A 23,832-nucleotide genomic window follows, 5' to 3' on the forward strand; every position below is an offset into this window, starting at 1 on the left:
ACTCACTCTGTTACCACACACACACACACACACACACACACACACACACACACACACACACACACACACACACACACACACACTCAAGCTGGAGTATAAGTATACTGATCCCATGTGGGAAATTTGGTCTCTGCATTTGTCCCAATCCGTGAATTAGTGAAACACACAAGTCCGAAGCGCTAACCGGTAGGCCACAGCTGCCCCAACAGAACACCAAAGAGAGGAAATGCTGCAGGGACTTTATCGCTAAAACAACATGTTTGTGTGTACAGTATGTGTCCCTGTGTTGTGGAAAGAGAATGGGGATTTACTACTTCAGACATGTAACATTCCTTGTGTTTTATAAGTCTGTGCATATAACCTAATTTCCTTTTCTAGCCAATGTGTTCGTTGGTGTGCTGAGAATACTTCTCCGTTACTTACACAGAGAGGGTGCAAGGCCAGTGTGAGGAGGTGGAGCTTCTCTCTACACCTGAGAAGGCTCCGCCCCTGCCTAATTGGCACATACAGGTGAGGCAGGCAGGTGTGGGTTATCACAGGTTGAGTGGAGTCAGGTAGGTAGGGAGGGAGGTGTGTGTGAGAGGTGGCTTGGGAGGATGGGGGTGCAGTTCTCAGGTGGAGGTGAGACAAGACTCCCTTCATTAACTTACACACACAGCTTACAATGGCTTGTCTTTTTTTAACCACACTAGTATCTGTTTAGGTTGAGGTCCCTTAAAATAACTAGCACAACTTAGACCAGTGCCTTCCCCTCTGAATCAGACTAGTACTCATTGGAGGTTGAACTCCCTTAAACAACTAGCACAACAGCAGTGCCTTGCCTTTTATTGGATCACATTTGTATCGGTTGGCTCTCTGAAAGTAACTGGCAGAAGTTAACACCAGTGCTTTGCCTTGAGTCGCACTAGTAGTAGTACTAGTAGTCTGTTTAATGTTTGAGACGGAACTCCCTTCAGCTGATTAGTGCAACCTTTCTTGAGTCACGCTAGGAGCATACTTGTGGAATGTTTGAGACTGCAGTTGGTTAGGCAACATATTGAATTGCATGATGAAGGGTTCCTTGATTGTGTGTGTGTGTTGGGGGTATGCTGGGGTCAGCACATGAAATAGAATATTGTGACATGGCCAATAATGGTGTAGTCAGTAATCTTCTCTAGTCAATCAATGGTATGAGACTCCAGCTTCAGAGACTGATAAACACATTTCTGCTGCATGTTGGGTAAATAACTTGGTGATTAGGGTGTGTGTGTGTGTGTTTCCAAAGAACCATGGCAGAGTTTCAGTTTGTGTGCGAGTTTACTGTGGGGGAGTGACGCTTTCCATATGAAGAAGCATACCGTACGAGCTAATGACTCAGCCACTCTGTGTGTGTGTGTGTGTGTGTGTGTGTGTGTCCTGTGATCTAGGAACAAAAGAGTTATATAAAAAGATCATTAAAGAGAGAAAAAAAATCTCACACACACACATTAATAAGCGTCTCCCCATTAATGTTTTTTTTAAGTGTCTCTCGCGACACTATTAATATGTTGCCTTGATGTTGACTTGGGGTGTGTTTGTGCCTTATGAAGTCATTGCTGGCTGGTGTTGTAACTTCTTCTATAGTTTTACGGATGTGTTAACTTCTTTGTAAAACTGTTTTATATGCTGCATAACTCGGCCCGTCTCAGACATTTGCCTGCCCACAACAGTGCAGCCATTCTGTTTTAACCGGTTTTTAGTTCAGCTTTTCAGTTTTACGTTTACGGTTTACGTTTTTTTACATCGGTTTGATGTATTGTTTGTTTGTGTGCTCCGGAGAAGTTGAGGGAAGGTCTTAATCAGACTGGGTGGGAAGTGTGGAATTATTATTGTGTGTGTGTGTGATAGAGAGAGAGTGGGAGAAATTGCCACAACTGTTTGCCATTATTTTTGTCTGTCAGTTAGAGAAATTCAATTATGGGATTAGTTCTGGTGCCATACTGAACTTAAAGCGCCTTTGTCAGGAAAGAGGGACACTCTTCCCAATTTTTTTGTGGCTTTGTGTGTGTGTGTGTGTGTGTGTGTGTGTGTGTGTGTGTGTGTGTGTGTGTATCTCCATGAATGCATTTGCATCTGTATTCATGTGTGTTAATGTGTTTGTCCTTGTTTGTGTGAACAACAAATCAGTCTTGTGTGAGTGTGAGGAGGAGTGTGGTTGAGAGAAAGGAGTGAAAATGTGACCGTATGTCAGTGATCCATCATTTGTTCCACTCTTGGGTGGCTAGACACATTGAGTTGACTGGGTTATAGCCTGCAGATGAGAAGTTTGTATGTAAGGGTGTGTATGTTGTCATGGCCACCTCTGTGTTGTAAACGTGTGTGTGTGTGTGTTTGTTGAAAAGTTTGTATGTAAGGGTGTGTAAGTTGTCATGTCAACACCTGTGTTGTAAACGTGTGTGTGTGTGTTGAATGAACATGAGAAAACATTATGCCCATGGCTGTGTGCGTGTGTATTCTCTATGAAGTGTGGGCCTGTGAATGAATGACTGGGTGTTAATGTTCCCATATGTTTGTGATTAACCAGTTAATTGTGTGTGTGTGTGCGCACATTATGAATGACAGTTTTTAGGTGTTTAGAGAGTGTAGTACCAGCCGCTGTTCCAGTGGGCATTGTTTTATGTGCATGCAGCATGTGTGTGTGTGTGTCTGTGTTTTCTCCTGTGTGTGTATGTGTGTGTATGCACATTCATTCTCACGTGTGTGTGTGTGTGTGTGTGTGTGTGTGTGTGTTTTTCTCCTATGTGTGTGTATGCACATTCATTCTCGTGTGTGTGTGTGTGTGTGTGTGTGTGTGTGTGTGTGTGTGTTTTTCTCCTGTGTGTGTAGTGTACATCTGTAAGCTGTCAGAGGACGAGCAGCCATTGTTCCTGCGGTTGCTGGCGGGTCCCAACACAGACACCCTGAGCTTCGTCCTGCGAGAGCAACAGACTGGAGAGGTCATGGTGAGCCCTGCCGCCCGCCCCTGGCCATACACAGGACATATGTCCATGTCCTAACACATGAACATCATAACACTACAGAACATAAACATACCACTATATACATCATAACATAACACTACAGGACGTAAACATTAGTATACAGGCCTATGAACATAGCACAATATACATCATAACATAACACTAACATAACACCCCTTCTCTCTCTGTGTGTGTAGTGGGATGCTTTCTCCATCCCTGAGCTGCACAACTTCCTGCGCATCCTGGACAAGGAGGAGCAGGACCAGTTGCGGGTCATCACGCACCGCTACGACACCTACAAGCAGAAACTGGAAGAGGCGCTCAAGGCCGTGGGGCCCGGCTAAATAGCCCCCCACCACCACCACAGAGACAGAGAGAGGGATGGGGAGAGAAGGAGGAATAAGTAAAGAGACTGATGAATAGAGAGAGAAATAGAGTGAGAGAGAGAGACTGACGTTAGAAGAGGAGATGTTTTGGAGAGACACTCTGTCATGGGGTGTGACACACACACAGATGGATCAGCATGTGTGTTTTCTGAAGTCGTTTTCCTCGCATGGATTGGACTGATGATTTAACGCTGGAGAGAAGAGTCGTCGTGGATACTCACTGCGGGCCTCACCCTCACTCGGAACTCCAATGCACCATGGGAACTTGAAGAGGTCTCCTAGTAGATATGGCATGCTTTCCCAGAATGCATCAGTGGTGCCATATTCACTTGTTTCTTCTCTCGCACTGTTCCAGCTCTTCTCTGCCTGTCACTCTCTCCAGTATTTTATTTTATTATGTTTTATGTTTTCTTTTTTAAGTTACCTCTTAAAACTTGTGAATGAGAATGAGACTTTCTGTCTTCTTTTTTTTTAATTTAATTGGTGGATGCTATTAGATTGTAAATATTTTTGTTCCTTATTTTAATTTATGTGGGTGAAGCTTTTAGTCTTTATTTTTGTTTTGTTTTTGAAAAAGTCTTATTTTACACTTTCAAAACAGGCTTAGCAACAAACCAAAAATGGTGAACAGAACCGGAGTATGAGGTAGTTGAAGGGAGGGGACAGGGTCTGTGTACATGTCTTTTACAGGTGTGGCTGTCCCTCTGTCTGACTGCCACACCTGCACAGGTGGAGGGGAAGACTGCCCTCTAGAGGTAGTGTGTGCCTCATTGACATGTCACACAGATCACCACACACACACACACACACACACACACACACACACACACACACACACACACACACACACAACCTTAATCGTTGTGTTTGCCCCAGTGCAGTCTGAGAGGAGTAGCTCAGTTTAATGGACCCAGGCCCCACTGCTGTAGGCAGCATCAGAGACAGCCCTTCACATCGGCTCAGTTTTGGCTCAGCTCTGGCTCAGTTCTGGCTTTCATCCGGCTTCGAGTCAGTCGCAGGGATGCAGTCCGTCAGTGTGTTTGGCCGGATGTGGTGGAGAGACTGATAACAAGCATGTGAATGTGTAAGACAGAGGGGAACTGTGAGAATAGAGAGATGGATGCAAAAAAACACAATGGTGTGAGTGATCTAGAAAGAAATGGAAAGAATGATATAAAGAAAGACCAGAAAGAAAGAGAGAATGATGGGAAGTGATGTGGAAGTAGATAACGAAAGAGTAAGAAAGAAGCAGCCTGCATTGGAGCTTGTCACATGACCTACGGCCACTAACCCTTGCTGCTAGTGGGGGAACTCGATGCTGGAAACGAATGTGGTTTTTTGTGTTCAGATGACTGAAGAAGACTTGTGGTGCTTCACTGAGCATGACGTGTTTGGGTAAAGCAGTGAGAGATGTATGGTGTATGGGATGGATCTTTAGATTGAGATGTATGTAATATGTGTTGAGCATTGAGAGTGCATGGTGATATGATGTTGCTGTAGGAGTGTGAATAGACGTGTGTGTGTGTGTGTGTGTGTGTGTGTGTGTGTGTGTGTCAGGCTGCTCAGCAGAATAGAATGGATTACAGGAAGTTGAGGGTTTTGAGGAAGTGAGAGGCAAAGGGCTTGTTCGGCCCCAGGACCAGAGTGACGTGGTTTAGCTCGACATCTCTCATTTAGGCATTCAGGGTTCCTCTCTCCTCTTCCTCTCTTCCTGTCTACACCCCCCCCCCCTCTCTCTCTCCTCTTGTTCTCTCTTGTTCTAAAACTGTCTATTTTTCTCTTCTCTCCATTATCTCCCTTTTTGTTCTGGTTCTCTCTCTGCCCCCTCTCTCCCTCACTCTCTCTCTCTCTCCCTCCCTCACTCTCTCTCTCCTTCCCTCCTTTGTCTCTCTCGCTCCCTCCCTCCTTCTTTGTTTCTCTCGCTCTCTTCCTCCTCCCTCTCTCTTTCTCTTTCTCTCTCTCTCTCTCTCTCCCTCCCTCTCTCTCTCCCTCTCCCCCCGTGTGTCCTACCTCCTGATGGCCCTGCCTGTAGAGACTGATGGTCTGCAGAGAGTGATAATCAAAGATTCTAGAGCTCTGTTCTAGAATCTTTGGTGATAACAGCCTATCAGACCAGTGTCTTTGTGCTGGTGGATTTGTGTAGGTCTGGACCTTGTTTGTGTTGGAACGAGTGCTACATAGCATACATTGACATTAACTCTGCTTGGAAAGAGAGATCTGTAACAGGCCCGACAATAGGCACTAGGCTGGGGATGTAGACTTGACATTTGCATTGCGAAATTGGACAGAGAGGTCTGTAACAGGCATGATTCTTGGCACTAAGTTAAGAATGGCATTGACGTTAACATCGCTAAGTGGGAAAGAGAGGTCTGTATCAGGCCTTAATGCTAGGCGCTATGCTAAGGATGCAGCGCTAGGCTGAGGATGTAGCATTGGAATTTACATTGCTAAGTTAGAAAGAGGGATCTGTCACAGGCGTGGTCGCCAGGCTGAAGAGTGTGTTCAGGAGACAGCGGGGGGTACGTGGTCATGAGAGACGGGAAGTGATGAGGGTCACATTGTCGCTCTCTCCGTACCAGAGCACAGTGAGTCTGAACTGGGCCGAACTGGGTCAGGCTTTCTGCGGCCAGAATTCACCAGATCTGGACCTTATCCACACAGAACCTGTTTCTGGAGGTCAGCGTGTCACCGTAGGTCCTGGTCACTGTGGTGTCGCAACTGCGTCCACTGGTTCAGAGGGTTCCATAAACTCACAGGAGGGTTCCACAAACTCACAGCTGCCAAATACTGAGCTTTGTGACTGTAAAAGCGATTGAACATACCAACATTTGGGGCCGTAGGGGGTAAAGACAGTTTAAAGAACTTTTGAAGGTTTGCTCTGTTTTTTGTTTGTTTGTTTTTGTTTTTCTTTACTGTCGCTCCAAACACCTGCTCCAAAGTGCTGTAGATACTCAGCCTATTCGCTATGCAGAAGCCTCTAGCTAAAAGTGTACTTTGGAATAGAGGGGAAAAAAAACAAAAAACAAGAGTAGACAATCTCAAAGTGGACATTTTCAGTAGATGCATCCAAAGAGGCCAATTATTATGAACACCTCCTTGGGTGTCTGGCTGGAATTGATATACATGTGTATTTTTGTTTTATTTTTGTTTTTGTTTATGTTTATTTCTGCTTGTACTGCATGAGGAAGTTCGGATAGGTACAGCATTGTGAACTCTAAAGTCTTGCATCACCTGCATTGGTGATTTTCCTTGTAGGATTTGATTAGAATCGGGCTGTAGGGACCTCTTGTGGACGACAGTTGTAATGGCGTCTTGGTGTCCTGAATCACAATCTCTTGGTGACATTAGGTGATGAACCATTTATTTGAATGACCTTTTAGTTATGTTATTTTATTTGTTTATTTTGATATATAATATTATAACCAAAGATACTATTGAAAAGATTATATACACAGCTAGATTAACTTAATTTTAGAAAATTGTTTTGCCTGGTGCAAGCAGTCAAAGCCCTCCTTATCAAACTGAGGGATATTTAGATTGACATTGTCTAAGGGCATATCCTTAATATATATAAGTATAACATTTAAAACACTGGGTCTGTTTCACATCATTTGGAATTGCAAGTCAGTGCAGGAGTGAAGTAGCTTTTTTTTGCCAAGCCATTACTATTGAGATGTGGTTCATCTAAGCCTTAGGTCTAGCAAACCATCACGGCTAGCGCATATAGAACCAGCGATCTTAAAAAGCTTTTTATAATGGGCACTTTATGTTGTTTTTTTTAATTCAGGGATTTATACTGTTTGGGTTGTTGTTGTCATGTTTAGCTCAAATTTACAAAAATGCCTGTATCTTTATTATTATTAGAATTATCCTTGATAAAAAAATATTTTCATTGATTTAAAAGTCTTTTCAGAAGGTTTTTTTTTTTTTTTTTTTTTTTTTTTTTTTTTTTAAATGAAACTTGACTTTTTTTCATGGCAACATAATATCCTGCTAGATTCGTCATTTAAAGTGAGACTGTGAAATGTTTTCTTTTTTATTTTGTTTTGTTTTATGATACTATAATGTGGTTCCTTATAAAGTTTATTGATGTGGTTATACTACTAAGATAATCTCATACACATAATTGCATGCATTATGTAGAATAATGCATAATCAATGGCTGTTAAGGCAATCGGTAGGCCAGTTATACTGTCCATAGGTTTGAATCAGTATGGATATAAATTAGTTTGCTAATGGTTCACCTTTGTCGTTTTTTTGCCAAAAAAATAAATAAAAATAGCAAAAGCTATCTGGAGACCGCAAATGTGCCGCTTCATCTTAGCAATGAGAGAGACCACTATTTGCGTCTTCGGTGTGTTTGAGGACTCTTGTTTGTCATAATGTCCCATGTTTGGCCTATGTTGCACCTCTGGCATGTTGATCGGTTCGAGTACTGTCGGCTTGGTTGATGGTGCATCGAGACGTTCTGCTTCTGTCTGGAGTGCTTGCGACATTCATATCGCTGTATTATTCTTCAGAATATCGGTGCAGATTGATGCAGGTTTATTTTTGTAGGTAACTCACTTTAAGATGTTACCAAAATGTGGCCTTTTTGTGTCAAAGGTCAGAGTTCATTAAATAAAGTTGACATTTTGCTCAAATGTTAATACTGTGTTTTCTTGTATTTTGTGTTTCAGCAGGCCTATATTGTACAACAAAGAACTGCAGAGTACAGTTTTTTTTTTTTTTAAAAGATTCCCTCAAATTCAAACAATTATCTACTGAAGGTAATAGCCCTCTAGATAAAATATAAATATGTATGCAACATGCAATAAACCATGTACCAATATGCAGGAAAAGAGGCATAGATTGACAAAGAATACATTGTTGTTTCCAAAAAAGTTGGAACAACTTTGATCATGTTGAAACTGACACGTCATTATTTTGTGCAAAATATATAATTTGATGCCAGCAACACATTTCAAAAAGTTGGAAAAGTTGTGTAATGCAAGAAAACACAAGGATGAACATTTCACAACTAATTATGTTAACTGGCACCATGACCGGGCATATAAAAGAGCATCCCAGAGAGGCAGGATGTCTTATAATTAAAAATGTGGTGGAGGCATTCATCACTGAAAACTTGTGTGGGCAAAATGCAGCGATATTAAGAATAATGCTCCTCAACGTGAAACTGAAGAATTTGGGATTTTTTTTCTTCATCTATGGTAGGCCTAAATAATATCATTCTCAAAACTCCAGCAACTGCTCAGTTCCCACATAGCCTGTTGTCAAAAGAAGATGTGAAACACGTGGTAAACCTGCTCCAGTTCCAACTTTTTTGCTGGCATGTAATTATTTATTTTTCATAATTTAATGCCGTGCGTATCATATTTGAGACATGCATTTCTGAGACCCATTGCATCACCATGAGATATAAACGTTGCATAAAACCCTGCGTATACAATCTATTACTTGTCCTCTGCCCCCTGTTGGATACCTTTTGCACTACAACAATTCTGACATGTAGTTTGTTAAAATTCAAAATGGTGGAATCTCATTAGTACCCTGCCGATTATGTAAAGGTCAAGGATATTGGTAATTTGATAATTTTATGGTGAGATTTACCTTTACATATTTATCAATATTTTAAGATTAAAAATGACTTTGTTCAAAAAACTTAAAATTTCCAAAAATTGTAAAATGTAGTTTGGTGTAAAATCGAGCAGAAAATGTTTGTATCACAATTGATACAGCAGGTATTTAGTGGTAAATCTTTCAATGGGCATAGTTATTTTTTTCTGGATGTTATATATTATGTCTTCCATAGTCCATAATACAGTGTTTTAATGAATCAATTACACAATTTACAGATTGAAATGTGATATTCACAACAAATAACTCTTATTCATAATTCATAAATATCTATGGCTAATTTATAGATGGCTAAAAGGGAAAAGGCTAAATGGAAGTTCTCTACTGAATATGTCCTGAATTTCCTTGATGGCAATTTGTGACATACAGGGCCTTGTAGAGACAGATGATGAAGTGGAAGATATAAATTGGACTTTTGGACATCACTCCCCAAGGTCAGGTGAAACACTGGGATCAGAAGACGTATACGTTATGGTTCCCAGAACAGCCCTTGTGGAGACCTACAACAAATTTATGGGTGGTGTTGAGGTTTTGGATATGCTCTCTGCCCTGTACAAATACAGTTTGAAAATCAGGAGATGGTACTTGGTAGGCCACTGTCCTCTCCATCACATTCCTCTTCGCCACACTCCTCTCCATCAAATTCCCCTTCGCCACACTCCTCTCCATCACATTCCCCTTCGCCACACTCCTCACCATCACAAAATGTGTTCCCACCATGGAAGAGGCCACTATGCAGTGTTCCTCCAGATGCTGGGAGAGATGGGGTTGACCACTTCCCATCCTGGGCACGACAAAGGTGCAAGCACTGCAAAGAAACTCCTCACTTCTCCTATGTGTTCGGTGTAAAATGCAATGTCCACCTCTGCCTAAACAAATACAGGAACTGTTTCCTTGCTTACCATTTGGCAAAGTAAAGGAAAGAAAAGACTGTTGTTTCAACGTTCAAAGATGCAGATGTTATACAAAGAAAGAGTTTTTGAAGTTCAAAATGAAAGAAAAGGATGAAAAAGCCAGCTGTTTAAAGAAAGAAAGATTTGAATGTTATGGATATCCAAAGATCTTAGAGATGGCAAAGTTCTTGTTATTGCCCAAATTGTGTGTAATGCCCAAAGTATCAAATATGATACAAACAAAAATTGTGTGTAATGCCCAAAGTATCAAATATATAAACAAAAAAACACACTTGCAAATTATTTTTGTTATTTATTTTTTTTATATTTTGTTAAAGGGCCTAATTGAGACTTCAGATTTAAAAAAAAAAAATAGAATTTTCTGTCCATTATTTTTTGGTTTAGGCATAATAATAAATTCCGCTGTTTCAACGATTCTATTATTCTTTATTCTCAGGTCGTGTTAATTTCTCACAGAATTGCACTATGATGTCCATAGGCATTTTGTGCACTAAAAATGTCAAAGTGTAGGCCAACATAAAACATGACTAATTTACCCAAAAGGAAAGACGAGTTATTCGGGTTTGCCCTCATTGCATAGAAGAAGATAGGCTACTCATATATTTAAGAAATGACATAAATGTGTTAATCTATCTATCCCTGAATTGGACGCCATTGATCCAGAAATATTTTTTATCTTTAAACATTGCCCCTGCTTTCTGCAAGCGCACCATAAATTGAAGATAATGTCCGTATTGGCGACGCCAGTCGTTTCCACGGCAATCTGTTTTAGTTCATTTTCTTGTCCTCTAGGTGAACTCTCTTTCTTAATGTCTTCAAACAGTGAAATGACTCGGCCCCTCCCACGACTAGATCTTCTCACCCCCACCCCCGGTGCGAAAGACGGCAAGTTAGCTAGAACCAGTGAACCACTGGCTAGAACAGAGTTCAACTTTTGCATGGCCACCAGACCACCGCCGGTGTAGACTGTCAGACGCCAGACGAACCTGCCGAACAGGAGTGAGGACGACCAGGTTTTAGAGAAGAAATTATGTAAGTTTGACGGCGTTGTTGACTAGTTAAATAAGCGGGGTCGAGACGCGGCGGGAAGTTTACGAGAGCCCGTCTACGGATTATTAGACATTCTCTGGTTGTACTGTATGATCTGCATTGAGCGTGCTTGCGTAAGAGGACAACTGTGTTGGGTACCCACGTTATGAAAATGAATTATTGTCTTTGTCTGAAATGGGAAATATTATTAAATCTGCCCAGCCTTTTGCTTTCCAGTTCTTGAACATAAACCGGATCATGCATATGCTTGTCGATTTTTGACATGATGCGTGCTTGGCAAATTCACATTGCACATGTTTATTAATGTTATCCTAAAAACTAATATTAGTAATTGTTATTCAGAGCGTGCCTGTACGGCCTACACATGATCCTGCATCTGGAGAGGGGGATCATCCTTTAAGTAAGGCGCCTGTATTGGAAGAAGAGCAATTCCCCAGGGGCAGAAATCCCCAGAATGTATTACACTGCTAGGAAATATGGATTACCTAATTGCGTCCTCTTCAATCCCCTGTCATTTTTCCACTCATAGATTCGGTGTATAGGCCTACACGCTATCGGAACTATTAAGTTCATGCTAGATACGAATTCAGTTTGAGAGAAAGTCTTGCACAGATCTACTTAATATAATGCTGGAACCCGATTATGAGCGAGCATAATATGTGTGTGTGTGAACAGGGCTGGACGCTGGGCTGTAGCAGTGGCGGTGGCATTTCTGGCCGTCGCGGTTGGACTCTTTCTCATACCCTCTCCTATTGATCCGGAACCATACATGTAAGTCCACAGGGAAAAAAGATTGGTGGCAAATAAGAACAAGAATAACTTACATTTTATTCACCAGTACTCTGACAAACCTTTGGACGAGTTTGGACACATCTTTTATAATTAAGGTTTGGTTACATGGATTAATATCTAATCCCATTTTGGGGCAGCCGTGGCCCACTGGTTAGCACTCTGGACTTGTAACCGGAGGGTTGCCGGTTCGAGCCCCGACCAGTGGGCCACGGCTGAAGTGCCCTTGAGCAAGGCTCCTAACCCCTCACTGCTCCCCGAGCGCGGCTGTGGTTGCAGGCAGCTCACTGCGCCGGGATTAGTGTGTGCTTCACCTCACTGTGTGCTATGTTTCACTAATTCACGGATTGGGTTAAATGCAGAGACCAAATTTCCCTCACAGGATCAAAATATACTTATATATACTATAATGCAGAGGTAACCTAGGCTACTTGTTAAATGTTGAGTTCAGGGAGGTCAGCCATAGGCTGGGTTCAAAGGTCATATATAGCCCTACTATAGGAACACAGGACTTCCTCTCTTTTGCCCTTTTTTTATTGTGTTATATTTCAAACATTTTAGCATGTTACTGTAATATGGATTTATTTAACATATCAGTTTAGTCAGTTACTTGGAAAGGCAAAGGCTAAGTTTTTTTATTTTCCTATTTTAACCATTTGGTGAGGCAGCTCAATAGACAATTCAATAACAAAGAGAATGTGTTGCAAGCCTATCTATAGCCTGTACAATGAAATAACATCTTCCAAACTGTAAGTATACAGACTCAGATCTCAGACTCAGGTTATGATTTTCTTGGGGATTGGAAGCCTACATTCTATCTTCATACCACCATCTACTCCATCTTCTGTAAGGCGTGTAGCCTAGAGATAGACTTTATCCCTAACCCAGCGGTCTGCTCATCTTCTCTTTTGGCACTAGTATTGCTAATGATCAAATGGAGAATGAGTGAGTCAGTGATTAAACATTTATCTCTGATGAGGCAATGTTTACAACGGTTGTTGATTGGATTATCTGATCGCTTTGTTTTGGTTCAGATTTGAGGGGCCCCCACCCTCGTTGGAGGGGCCCCTGGCTGTCAACACTCGACTCCAGAGGGGACGCCAGCTCTTCGCTGGACAACTGAGGGGGCCTGAGTCCTTTACTGCTGACCAAGATGGTGTGTATGTGTGTGTGTGTTTCTGTTTGCATGTGTGGGCAAGTGCGTCGCTGTTCTTCCCTCTCTGTATTGGTTAGGTGGTCTGTCTGTGTTTTTCTCTCTCATTCTCTATCACATTCACATTATTTATTATATTTATTGAATTGAATTTTAAGCATCACATTCATCAACATGAGGAAAGACTTATCATTGGTCAGTCTGGATGCTCAGTTATAGTTACAGTTTTTATAGTTATTGTTCCTGGTTTTAACGACCCTTAAATGTTTGAATATCCATTAAAAATGCTAAAGGATATTCCTAAGTATTCTCAGAGCTGCAGAGTTACAATGCATCTGTGTGATGACAGAACAACTTAACCAGAGAGGGTTAAAGCGGAGCTATTAATCAAGGATCTTTGACTTAACCTCCCCATAGACTGTCTATGAACCTCTCAGCAGGGGAGTTTTGAACATTCTAACTGAAGATTCTGTTCCGCAACAATGTAAGATTCTAAAATTCCATATCCAATTCAGAGTCCTAGAGATATCTATAAGCAATTCAATGAACCCAGATATTATTTAGGCGGGAATAACATTGACCAGCGGCAAGTGGCAGGTTTCCTATTGTTCTCTATGGTTCGGCAGCGGAACGGTGGCAGCGCTGGCGTAACGCATTGAACAAGCTGAGCGTTGAACTTAGTTCAACTTTCAAAGCGCAACACGAGCGTATTCAATTGTCAGTTAAGGCAAACCATTTGTGTTACCATAGGAACGAGATATAACTTATTATGGTCTGAGCGTTGCGTTACGCTTGCCTCTGGCCAATGTGATCCCTGCCTCAGAACGTTCAATTTCCAACATACGTCACACCGGTGACAACCATAGATATATATATACAGTGACGACGGACCACCGGAGACAGTTGAGAAAGCGTTCTAAAGGATCTTTGGTACCACCATGAATGCAGTTATTTTTTATTCCTGCCTGCTTGCTGCCTGTTGTGTAATGAGTGCCCGCTCTATGTTTTCCTCGTAGGGAATCTTTATACCGGGACAGTGGATGGGAAACTGTGGAGGATTCATCAGGACACTCTGACATTCATCACGCAGATGGGACAAAACATCCCTGAATGCGGTCAGCATTACAAACAAAAACACCTCTGCAAACTTTTACACACACACACACACACACACACACACACACTTTATATCATCTTGCACACCTCATATAATATACTTTAACTACTCATCCTCAGTCACAGACAGACATAACTCTATTGTGTCATATGGAGAAGTGCACACATATAGAAACATATTTCTGTACACAGAATGCACACACATGGTCAAAATAAAAAAAAACACCTCACACTGACACACACACGCACACACATACACACACTTCCCTAAAGCATATTTGTCAGTGTGGAGGATGGGTAATTTAGTACTCAGTTGAGGCACAGATTAGTTCTAATTAGTAGATTCTGAGCGATAACTCTGTTGTGGGGAAGATTTACCTTTCAGAAGATTCACCTTTACTCTCTCTCTCTCTCTCTCTTTCTCCATCTTACTCTCTATCTCTTTCTTTCTTTCTTTCTCTGTCTGTTTGTCTCTCCCTCTCTCTCCTCTCCATCTCTCTCTATCTGTCTCCCTCTCTTTTTCATCTCTCTCTCTTCTCTCTCTCCCTCGCTCTTTCTTTTTTGATGAAGGTTTGGGGCTTGAAGCTTGTATCTTGGCCAGAGCGAGTCCCTTTGTGCTGCCGCCAGGCTGTATTAGACACAGTCAGGTGATTCACAAAGCATCATGCGGCTCTGTGGCTGAGACCCTGACACCTCCAAGAGGTTGTCTGTCGATGTCTTTATCACCGCCTAATCCATACTGGTCGCTGCTAGCCCGTTGGAAAAAAAGCTGTGAAATTAGGCTTCTTTCTATAAATATGGTTTTAAGAAGTTGTTCCATCCCACTGGGTTGTAATGGGAGCAAAGAAATTATCAAGTGATGAGCAATAGTATTTCAGTTAGATGAATAGCATTTTGCCAGAAATGTGATTTGAAGAACTTGTAGTTGCAATTACAAACTGGACATTTACTAAAAGACAAATTCAAAGATTTTATATGTAACAGTAAAAGTAAACATATATAACATAGTAAGTTGTCATGATCAACTATGGCATGATCCTCAGCACATTAAATACTGTAAATATAGGATTGGATGTTTATGGTGTCTGCAAGGACTATTGCAGATCTCAAATTATCAATATTGGCAGGTCATCATAGACAAAAATTCAATGACCAGTTAAACCATGATTATTTTGGCCAATATAGAAATCACAATTATTCAAAACATTTACTCATTGATTTTGGGCACATCATCCATTTTTGTTTTCAAGCAACAGGGTTCACTGGATTTATTACCCAACAAAACCAGAGAATTGTTGCAAAATAATCATTATATTTTGATTATGATGTTTTCATAATTGTTGGAAGTCATGATGATTTGATTAATTGCGTAGTATTTCTGAGTGTCACTCACAGACGTGTAACCCGACAGGAGCAGGAAAAGGAACAGTACATTCGGTTAGATAGAGATCGAGATGGTGTCTTAAATGTCAGTTAAAATGGCAGGATTTGCCTACGTATCGTTTAGCAGAGTCAGGCCATCTGGTGCAGACATGACAAGTGTTTCCTGGCGATTTGCATTGGTTTACCTAGAGCACACTCACACACACAGACACACACCTGGAGCACAGCAGGTGGATTAGGACATCTACATGGACACACACACACATGGACACACAGACACACGGACACACACACACACACCTGGAGCACAGCAGGTGGATTAGGACATCTACATGGACACACACACAACTGGAGCAGAGCAGGTGGATTAGGAGGACACGGACGGAGACACACACACGGAACAGAGGAACAGAGCAGATGGCTAATATAGGCAGTAAGCAGAGCAGACTGTAAATAGTAATAGGCAATCTCTGGTACCCAAAGTTGTTGATATGAAACTCAGATGATGACAAAAATGTTGAGAAAAAAAAGGAAATTTAACTTTTTGAAGTATTCTGAATTATTCCTATGCTCTTCATTGATTTATTTTTGTAAAACGCACAAAAAAGTGAAGTATTTTTATTCATTTACTTTTTTATTCATTTGTTTGTTTGTTTGTTTATAATGTAGAGTTGCTTTATATTAAAACTGGTCGCATGCGGTTCTGTGTACAGGCAGCAGTATGGACTATGAGCCAGTGTGTGGTCGACCCCACGGTGTGCGACTGGATGGCAGCGGTCAGCTGATCGTGGCTGACTCCTACCTTGGCTTGTTCAGGGTGGACCCCAGGAACGGAGAGAAAGCGCTGCTACTGTCCAACAAACAAGGTGAGGGACCCTAGTGGTCGTGCACCAGACACACACACACACACACACACACCTCTTAAAGGTGCTCTAAGCGATGTCACATGGTTTCTAAGATGAAACATTTTTTGTCACATACAGCAAACAACACCTTACCATCAGCATACGCTGTAAAAACTTGTACAAATGTGGTCTCTGTAGGCAGCCCAGGCTCCAAAAATGGCAACAAAAACAATGTGGTCCAGTCTGGACCATAAAAACATAACAAACTGTACCAGCCAATCACCAACGAGATGCATGTTTAGGAGAGTTTCAATTGCACGGGTGGGAGGGGGAGGGAGTAGCAAGCTAGCTCTCTGTTTTGTTTGAACGTCAACAGAAGTGAAGTTACCCAACATCACTTACAGCACCTTTAAGAGAGAGAGTAATTGTGGAATAAAATTTATACCACATGTTAGTGACCCTCCACACACACCTCATTTAAAGCGATGGTTCGGAGTAATTTCACCCTAGGGTCCTTTGCACCATGGCAAAAGTCCTGGCAGGAAGCATGATGTAGATCCAGGAATGCACTAATATTTTGTTATTGCTGCATAGCCAAGATAGCCTGACCAGCCAGACCCACATTAAAATGTAGGGTCTGGGCACTCACCGTTCGCAGTGCTCAGTCCGAGGGGCGGGATATTCGGTTGTCTTTCAAATTCCCTCAGCACGCAATAGGACAGCGTTTTCCCACCAGCGGAGCTAGTTGGCTAGTTCAAACTTTTGCCAGCTTAAAACAAGCTTAACTCGTGTCACACTGTTGGCCAACAGCAACATCCATCTTATTTGTTTTCAAGTAGCAGGGAATTCAAGCCAAACCGTTGCAACTCTGCCAGTGCCATCGATCATTATGTTAAGCCCGCCTAACGACTCTATACACGATTTGATTGGCCTGATAGAAGTTTAATTTTTCGAGCTCACAAGCCAACGGAGAGTTACTAGACTAGCCCTGGAAGCAAATGTAATTTGCTGCCGATAGGGTGCGTCTAGATTTCTAGGCTATAGCCAAGATCTACTGTATTCTAATTTTGTGAATGATATATTGTGACGTGCTTTACAGTAATAGGAATTGGTTCTTTTCTCATGTTGTCCTTTTCTTGTTTTGCATTGTGTTGAACATAGGCTGTGACGGAATCCCATTCGCGTTCCTGAACGGTCTGGAACTCTCTCGGAATGGAACCATTTTCTTCACAGACTCCAGCAGTCGGTGGGGAAGAAGGCATGTCAAGTTGGAGGTGAGTAAAGACAAACAAACAAATGGACAAACTGTGAACATTTAGCTTTGTAAATAAGAGAGATTTCCTCAGATCACATGCCAAAATACAGGAGATTTTCAACAATAATATTAGCTATCCATCTGCTCACAGCAGAAGATAGTAGACTACAAGCAATAACTTTAGCTATAAATTTAGCTGAACACAAGTGATGTCTAACATATGGCCTACACTGCTTTTACCGACTGGGCCCAAATGTTTTCAAAACAATCACACAGTGATTGTATCATAGGTAATATCACTGAAGCAACACAGTGTGAAGTTGTTAGTTTGTGCTTTTATTTGCTTTTGCAACTACTGTTTCACTGGTGGGAGTGTAGCAAGAGGACATCACTGCTGATAGATCTGGTGGTAGGGTCCATGGACATTACCAAAAGTGCAGAAGTAGTTTCATTTGGATACATGCTCTTTGTAAGTGGTTGAAATTTTTAGCCTTCAGCTTTTATTTGAATACATTTGCTTGCCATTCGTTTGTGTGTGTGCGTGTGAGAGAGAGAGAGAGAAAGAGAAAGAGAGGGGGGGGGTGAGTGTGTGTGGACAGTTTGAGGAGTACAGTGATAGAAGAGGGTCATCTGAAAAGAGAGAGGAGGGAAGCGAGGTAAAAGAGGTATTTTCACATGGATAATAGGACCTGTGTTGTTGCCTGGATACACTGTTCCCAAATCAGTTCCAGAACACTTGGGAACACTCTAGCTTTTCACAAGCCTCCAGAGAATGCTCTTCATTTCTCAATAATGTCATTTATTTTTCAGCTACATTTCTGAATGCCCACGTTGTTTTTTTATTTAACACATTAGCAGAACGAGAGAGCCTTTAATGAGAAATACCAGTAATGAGTTTTGGTGTACAAATAGTTAGTTAATGGCAAAAGTCTTTGAAAAACACACAACAGCTAACTGAGTCTTTTGGCAGTTTAGTTGGTGATGTGCTGTAAAAAAAAATTCCTATCGTTTATGCCATGTAGAATAATATTGCACTTGTAGTACAGCAAAGAACACCATCTCAGAAGTGACTTGCATCTGATATCAGTAACTTTGACTTTGCATGCAGTAACAAAAATGTGTAATCGTTCATACCAGATAGAAAGATATTGCTTTTGTAGTATAGTAAACAGCATCTCGGAAACACATATAACACATGCAGAACTGAATGTGATTTCAGTCAGTTGATGTCCACGTCTGGACCAGATGAGGATGATGATGGTGGTGATTCTAACCCACAGGTGATTGAGACGAACCACCTGGGCCGCCTCCTGTCGTACGAGCCTGAGACGGGTCGGGTCCAGACCCTGCTGGACTCTCTCTACATGCCCAACGGCATCGCCCTCTCCCCCGATGAGGATTTCATCATGATGGCCGAGACCAGCATCGGGCGCATCCTCAGGTGAGGGTCACTCAGGGTGACGGACCTCATTATTTTGAGGTAAAATAATTATACTACATCGTGTTGCCTTAAAGCAGGGGTTTTCAACTAATTGTTGACCAGGGACCACCATTCTGACTAATTACGTAACCCCAGGACCACCACTGAATAAAAATACTGATTCCCACATTGCAGCTACATTACTGAATCCATGGTCAGGGACCACCAGCAATGTCCTCACGGACCACAAGTGGTTGAAAACCCCTGCTTTAAAGGCTCTAGTGATGATCGTAGGATGCAAACGTACCCTTCCTCAGGTACTGGCTAAAGGGACCTCAGGCCGGCACCAAGGACATCCTCATGAGCAACATGCCCGGTTACCCTGACAACATCCGCCTTAGCGACCGGGGCACGTTTCTGGTGGGCATCACCACCATCCGTTTCCGTGGGCGAGTCATGCCCCCTTTCCTGGACCTCATCGGACCCTACCCCGCGGTCAAGCGCTTCATGACTAAGGTAGGATGCAACTTTCTCCCCTCCAGTCCATGTAAATTCACATGTATTCATTTAGCAGATGCGTTTATCTGAAGCGACTTGAGATGAGGAAATGAGGAATAACAGTCAAGCTACAGTGCAAAGGAGTATATTGTGTGTTTGTATATTTGGGATTCTCCAGACTCCAGACCTACACAACGGTTATTTCAACATGTCTGTAAGTTAAGCGGTTAGAGTCGCATTCATTCTTGAAAAGATAAAAAGAAAAGGTTATAATAAGAAGCAGCCAGGAGATTTCAAGATAGTGGATTCCATCCACTATAATAATGTTGCACTTTTGGAAGAATGTAGTCAGTCATGGTAACTAATAACCATCAACAACACACTATTACGGGCCTCCCTTTTGAAGATGGTGACACTTGACTGAGCAGGTAAATGATGAAATGTACGGCCTGTAGCACTACAAGGCATGGCCGTCTCTCCCTGTTTGGATGATGCAAGCCTGTAATTGGCTCTCAGTGCTGACTCTCTCCATTCTCTTTGATCCCCCAGCTGGTTCCTCTGAGCTTGTATAACATGCTGCTGCCCAAATACGGCCTGGTTCTGGAGCTGGGTCCAAACGCGGAGGTTCTGGACAGTCTGCATGACCCGAACGGAACCCTCACCTGGGCCATCAGCGACGTGTTCCAGCACGGAGGGCGGTACTACCTGGGCAGCACTGACCTGCCGTTCTTACCTGTGCTGGAGCAGTGGAGCTAAGGGGGAGGAGGAGACCGGATGAATGGACGCCAATGATGAAGATGGACTGATGCTAGTGATTGTGTGTGTGTGTGTTTATTTGTGTCAGTGTTGGGATGGTGATTGTGTGTGTGTCAGAGTGTGGTTTTATCTTTTTCCCGACATTAACAGATGCATCAAGATAGAGTAACACAATGGCCACTGTGAAGTCATCCAGTGCAAACTCTACAGGTGAAATCAAGGACTGCCTACTGGACTCCCCTCTTAACTGTAAAGTGTGATTCACTGTTCAACAGAAATGTGTATTTTATCTCTATTCTATGGGGTTGTACTGACCTCCTGTGGTTAGAATGTGCCACTACATGTTTGCCACACATTTGCCCAGCATTTTGAGGATTTTGTTTTTTTTTTAATGCTTTTTATGTTTTTGAATCAATGATCCACGGAAATGTATTGCACTATGAAAAGTAAAGAGAAGATGAGCCTGTTGACAGAACAGAGCTAAACTGGTCATCTTCACTGGTCAAGAGGAAGAGTGACCCACATACAGTACATGGCCTTTCTTTACATGGATTTATCCATTTGATTGTCACAGATTGACTGTGTATGTGTAATGTGATTTAAGCCAACAGCTGTTTAACTGAAGCTTTCAACTGAGACATGGTGGATTTCTAAGAAGGAAAATTAATATACAGCTCTGGAAAAAATTAAGAGACCACTGCACATTTTTCTGATGTCATCCTATGGTTGCTGAGTGACATTTGAATGAGTTGACGGACAATTTGAATATGACTGTTAATGTCAGTGGTCGCTTTGTTTTTTCCAGAGCTGTATCTGTTCAGAGCTGTATCTCTTCATTTATCTCCAAATGTTCAATATTAAAGACTAAATCAGTGGTTAAACTGGATGTATTGTTATGAGACTGTTTCAAGTTTGTCATGTATTGTACTCTGGAATTGCTTGCCCCATGTCAGACACGGTCAGTGATCAAAATAGACTTGTCTTATTGTGCCACCTTATGTGGATATTAGGAATATTATGACTTTGCAGTGTTTCACTGTTCTGCATGGCTGCGTCAGTAGCTATCTGCTCCGGATTGCCAGGTTGCCACTATAGTCCAGTCATTTTAAGCCAAAATAGGGGTCAAGGTTGAACAAATTGCAACACAAGCAAACTTAACTGATTTTGAATCCTCAATATGTCCTGAGTAAGGGAAAAAAGCCCCGAAGAATCCCGATAGGGGAAAGTTTCGAAAAAGACCCAAATATACCCTATTCATGCGCCTATACAGTATTTTTCTCACGTGAATAGGGGGAAAAAATTACCCTTCACATATCACCATGAAAATTACTGAGTTGATTACTTACATCAAGACAAACAAAAAATGTATTATAAGTTTTTTTGAAATTGTTTGTTAACATGGGCAAACAGGGCATAATGTAATTACGTATAGTTAATTTGTATAAATACCACAACGGAGCTAATAGTCCAGGCAAAGGTCTGACCCAAAACTAATTGCAACAGAATTTATTTTCACATTTTTATATTTCAATTGGTGACCCCATAATATCAATATCTGACCCCATCTAACTTAACATGGAATTTTAGAATCTTGCATTGTTGAGGAACATTCTTTTATTTTCAAAGAGTGAATTCCTTTGGCTTATTTCAGACTGGTTTCAGACTTGCCCAGGGGTTGACTGATATACTGTCTGTCCAATCAGAGGGGCCTGTATGATGCCCCTTTACTTTGCACAATTTTTGTCTAAAACAATAATCGGACAGCACAGTATGTTTATGTTAGTGAATGCGGGAAAATTGTGAATTTCCCATCTTCCTCTATGCCATGGACAATACATTGCCCTCTATTCTGTAAAGGCGAATCTAGTGTAAAGTGGATACATTTTGGCCTATACTGTCCAAGGAAAACAAATTAAACACCATAAACCATATATTTTCTATAAGCATATACCCTCTAGAGGAGATATAACACCATTTAAGACATTTCCCATCTTCCTCTATGCCATGCACAATACATTGCCCTCTATTCTGTAAAGCCGAATCTAGTGTAAAGTGGATACATTTTGGCCTATACTGTCCAGGGAAAACAAATTAAACACCATAAACCATATATTGTCTATAAGCATATACCCTCTAGATGATATATAATACCAGTTAAGACATGTATTATCTTCCTCCATGCCTTGGACAATTTGTTTGTCAAATGTTGCAATTAGTTTTGGGTCACTATACATTAGCTATACATAATTACATTATGCCCTATTTGCCCATGTTAACAAACAATTTCAAAAAACTTATAATACATTTTTTGTTTGTCTTGATGTAAGTAATCAACTCAGTAATTTTCATGGTGATATGTGAAGGTTAATTTTTTTCCCCTATTTGCGTGAGAAAAATACTGTATAGGCGCATGAATATGGTATATTTAGGTCTTTTTCTAAACTTTCCCCTATTGGGATTCTTCAGGGCTTTTTTTCCCTTACTCAGGACATATTGAGGATACAAAATCAGTTAAGTTTGCTTGTGTTGCAATTTGTTGAACCCTTTCTCCTAAAATGACTGGACTACTAATCAGGGTCTGATTCAGTGTAGTCCACGTGAGATGGGATGACCAACGCCATCTCCCGTCAGCCTGGACATACTTAAACTCTAACTATTTCCTTGTCTAGTTAGAGCAGCTGATGGATCTTTAGGTGAAGTCATGCTGTCTCTCCCTTGATGCGCATCATTGTAAATAAACTCTGTTCCTGATTTTTCATACTATTGGTCTGACTGGGTCTCTATTAAATCTATGGTATCAAAATGACCATCATTACCTAGCGCGTTCTCGGAAAATCATTTCACTTAATTTAATTTCAAAAGAGTTTCAGGGCTTAATTTCAAAAGAGTTTCAGGGCTTAAAAATTGAAGGGGGGGGATTCCCCCCTTAGGTTATTCATGTAGGGGGGATTTACACAATTGGGGGTGTGGGGGGGTTGATTCTAATAACAAGTCAAGAAATTACGATTTCGACCTTGACGTCATCAGTAATATTGAATATACTGTAGTGGGATCATTTACAACAGTGGCCATCCTAGATTCTGCTTGACTCTCTCCACACAAACACACACTGAAAATGATGGCTTATGTGATATGTTTATTTCATATATTTTCAAATTCATATAGAGTGTATTTAGTTGATAATGTATAGTATTTTACTAGTAATTACTAGTAGCTAAACATATCATTTGAATGCTTCATATTGATGTTTAAACTATTACATTTAGGCATATCTTTAATGTGGTGTGTAGGTCTAATTGAGTGTACATTGGTGATGAGTAGGTGTAATTGAGTGCCTGTCACTTTAAGAAATACGTGAGAGTAATCATTAGACAAAATAAATGTTCAAAAAACTAACAAGTCGAAGACAATCTTTCAAGTGTTCAAGTGTTCAAGTGTTGACGTGACCTGAGCTAGCAGGATAGTTACCAAGGAGCTCTTTCCAGATGTAAAAGTTTGCCATGGTTGCGTAGCCTATTTGCGTAAGCGCAAAGTGGTTCTCTCTCTCTGTGTGTGTGTGTGTGTCTGCGTCTGCATGAGGCTATATTAAATTCAAGTCGGTAATTGATCCGCCCGGTCAATAGCACCGCATTCACGCCACTTCATGATTAGA

General features: G+C 41.4%; 2 protein-coding genes across 2 annotated transcripts in view; both read left to right on the forward strand.

The window, feature by feature from the left end:
- rassf3 (Ras association domain family member 3) overlaps nt 1-6,371 on the forward strand; it is an 88,398-nt gene extending 82,027 nt beyond the window's left edge. The window contains 2 exon segments of the mRNA XM_042078110.1: nt 2,845-2,960; nt 3,176-6,371. Coding sequence (XP_041934044.1) covers nt 2,845-2,960; nt 3,176-3,322 — 263 coding nt within the window. The 3' untranslated portion in view covers nt 3,323-6,371.
- Nucleotides 6,372-10,776: 4,405 nt separating this feature from the next.
- zgc:194209 (uncharacterized protein LOC570908 homolog) lies at nt 10,777-21,006 on the forward strand. The gene is made up of 9 exons (XM_042079501.1): nt 10,777-10,947; nt 11,641-11,736; nt 12,789-12,910; nt 13,924-14,022; nt 16,120-16,272; nt 17,413-17,525; nt 18,787-18,947; nt 19,244-19,442; nt 19,974-21,006. Coding segments are annotated over exons 1-9 (1,152 nt in total). The 5' UTR covers nt 10,777-10,945; the 3' UTR covers nt 20,181-21,006.
- Nucleotides 21,007-23,832: the final 2,826 nt, after the last annotated feature.

The sequence above is a fragment of the Alosa sapidissima genome, chromosome 22 (genome assembly GCF_018492685.1).
Source record: "Alosa sapidissima isolate fAloSap1 chromosome 22, fAloSap1.pri, whole genome shotgun sequence".
In the NCBI taxonomy this organism is placed as follows: Eukaryota; Metazoa; Chordata; class Actinopteri; order Clupeiformes; family Clupeidae; genus Alosa; species Alosa sapidissima.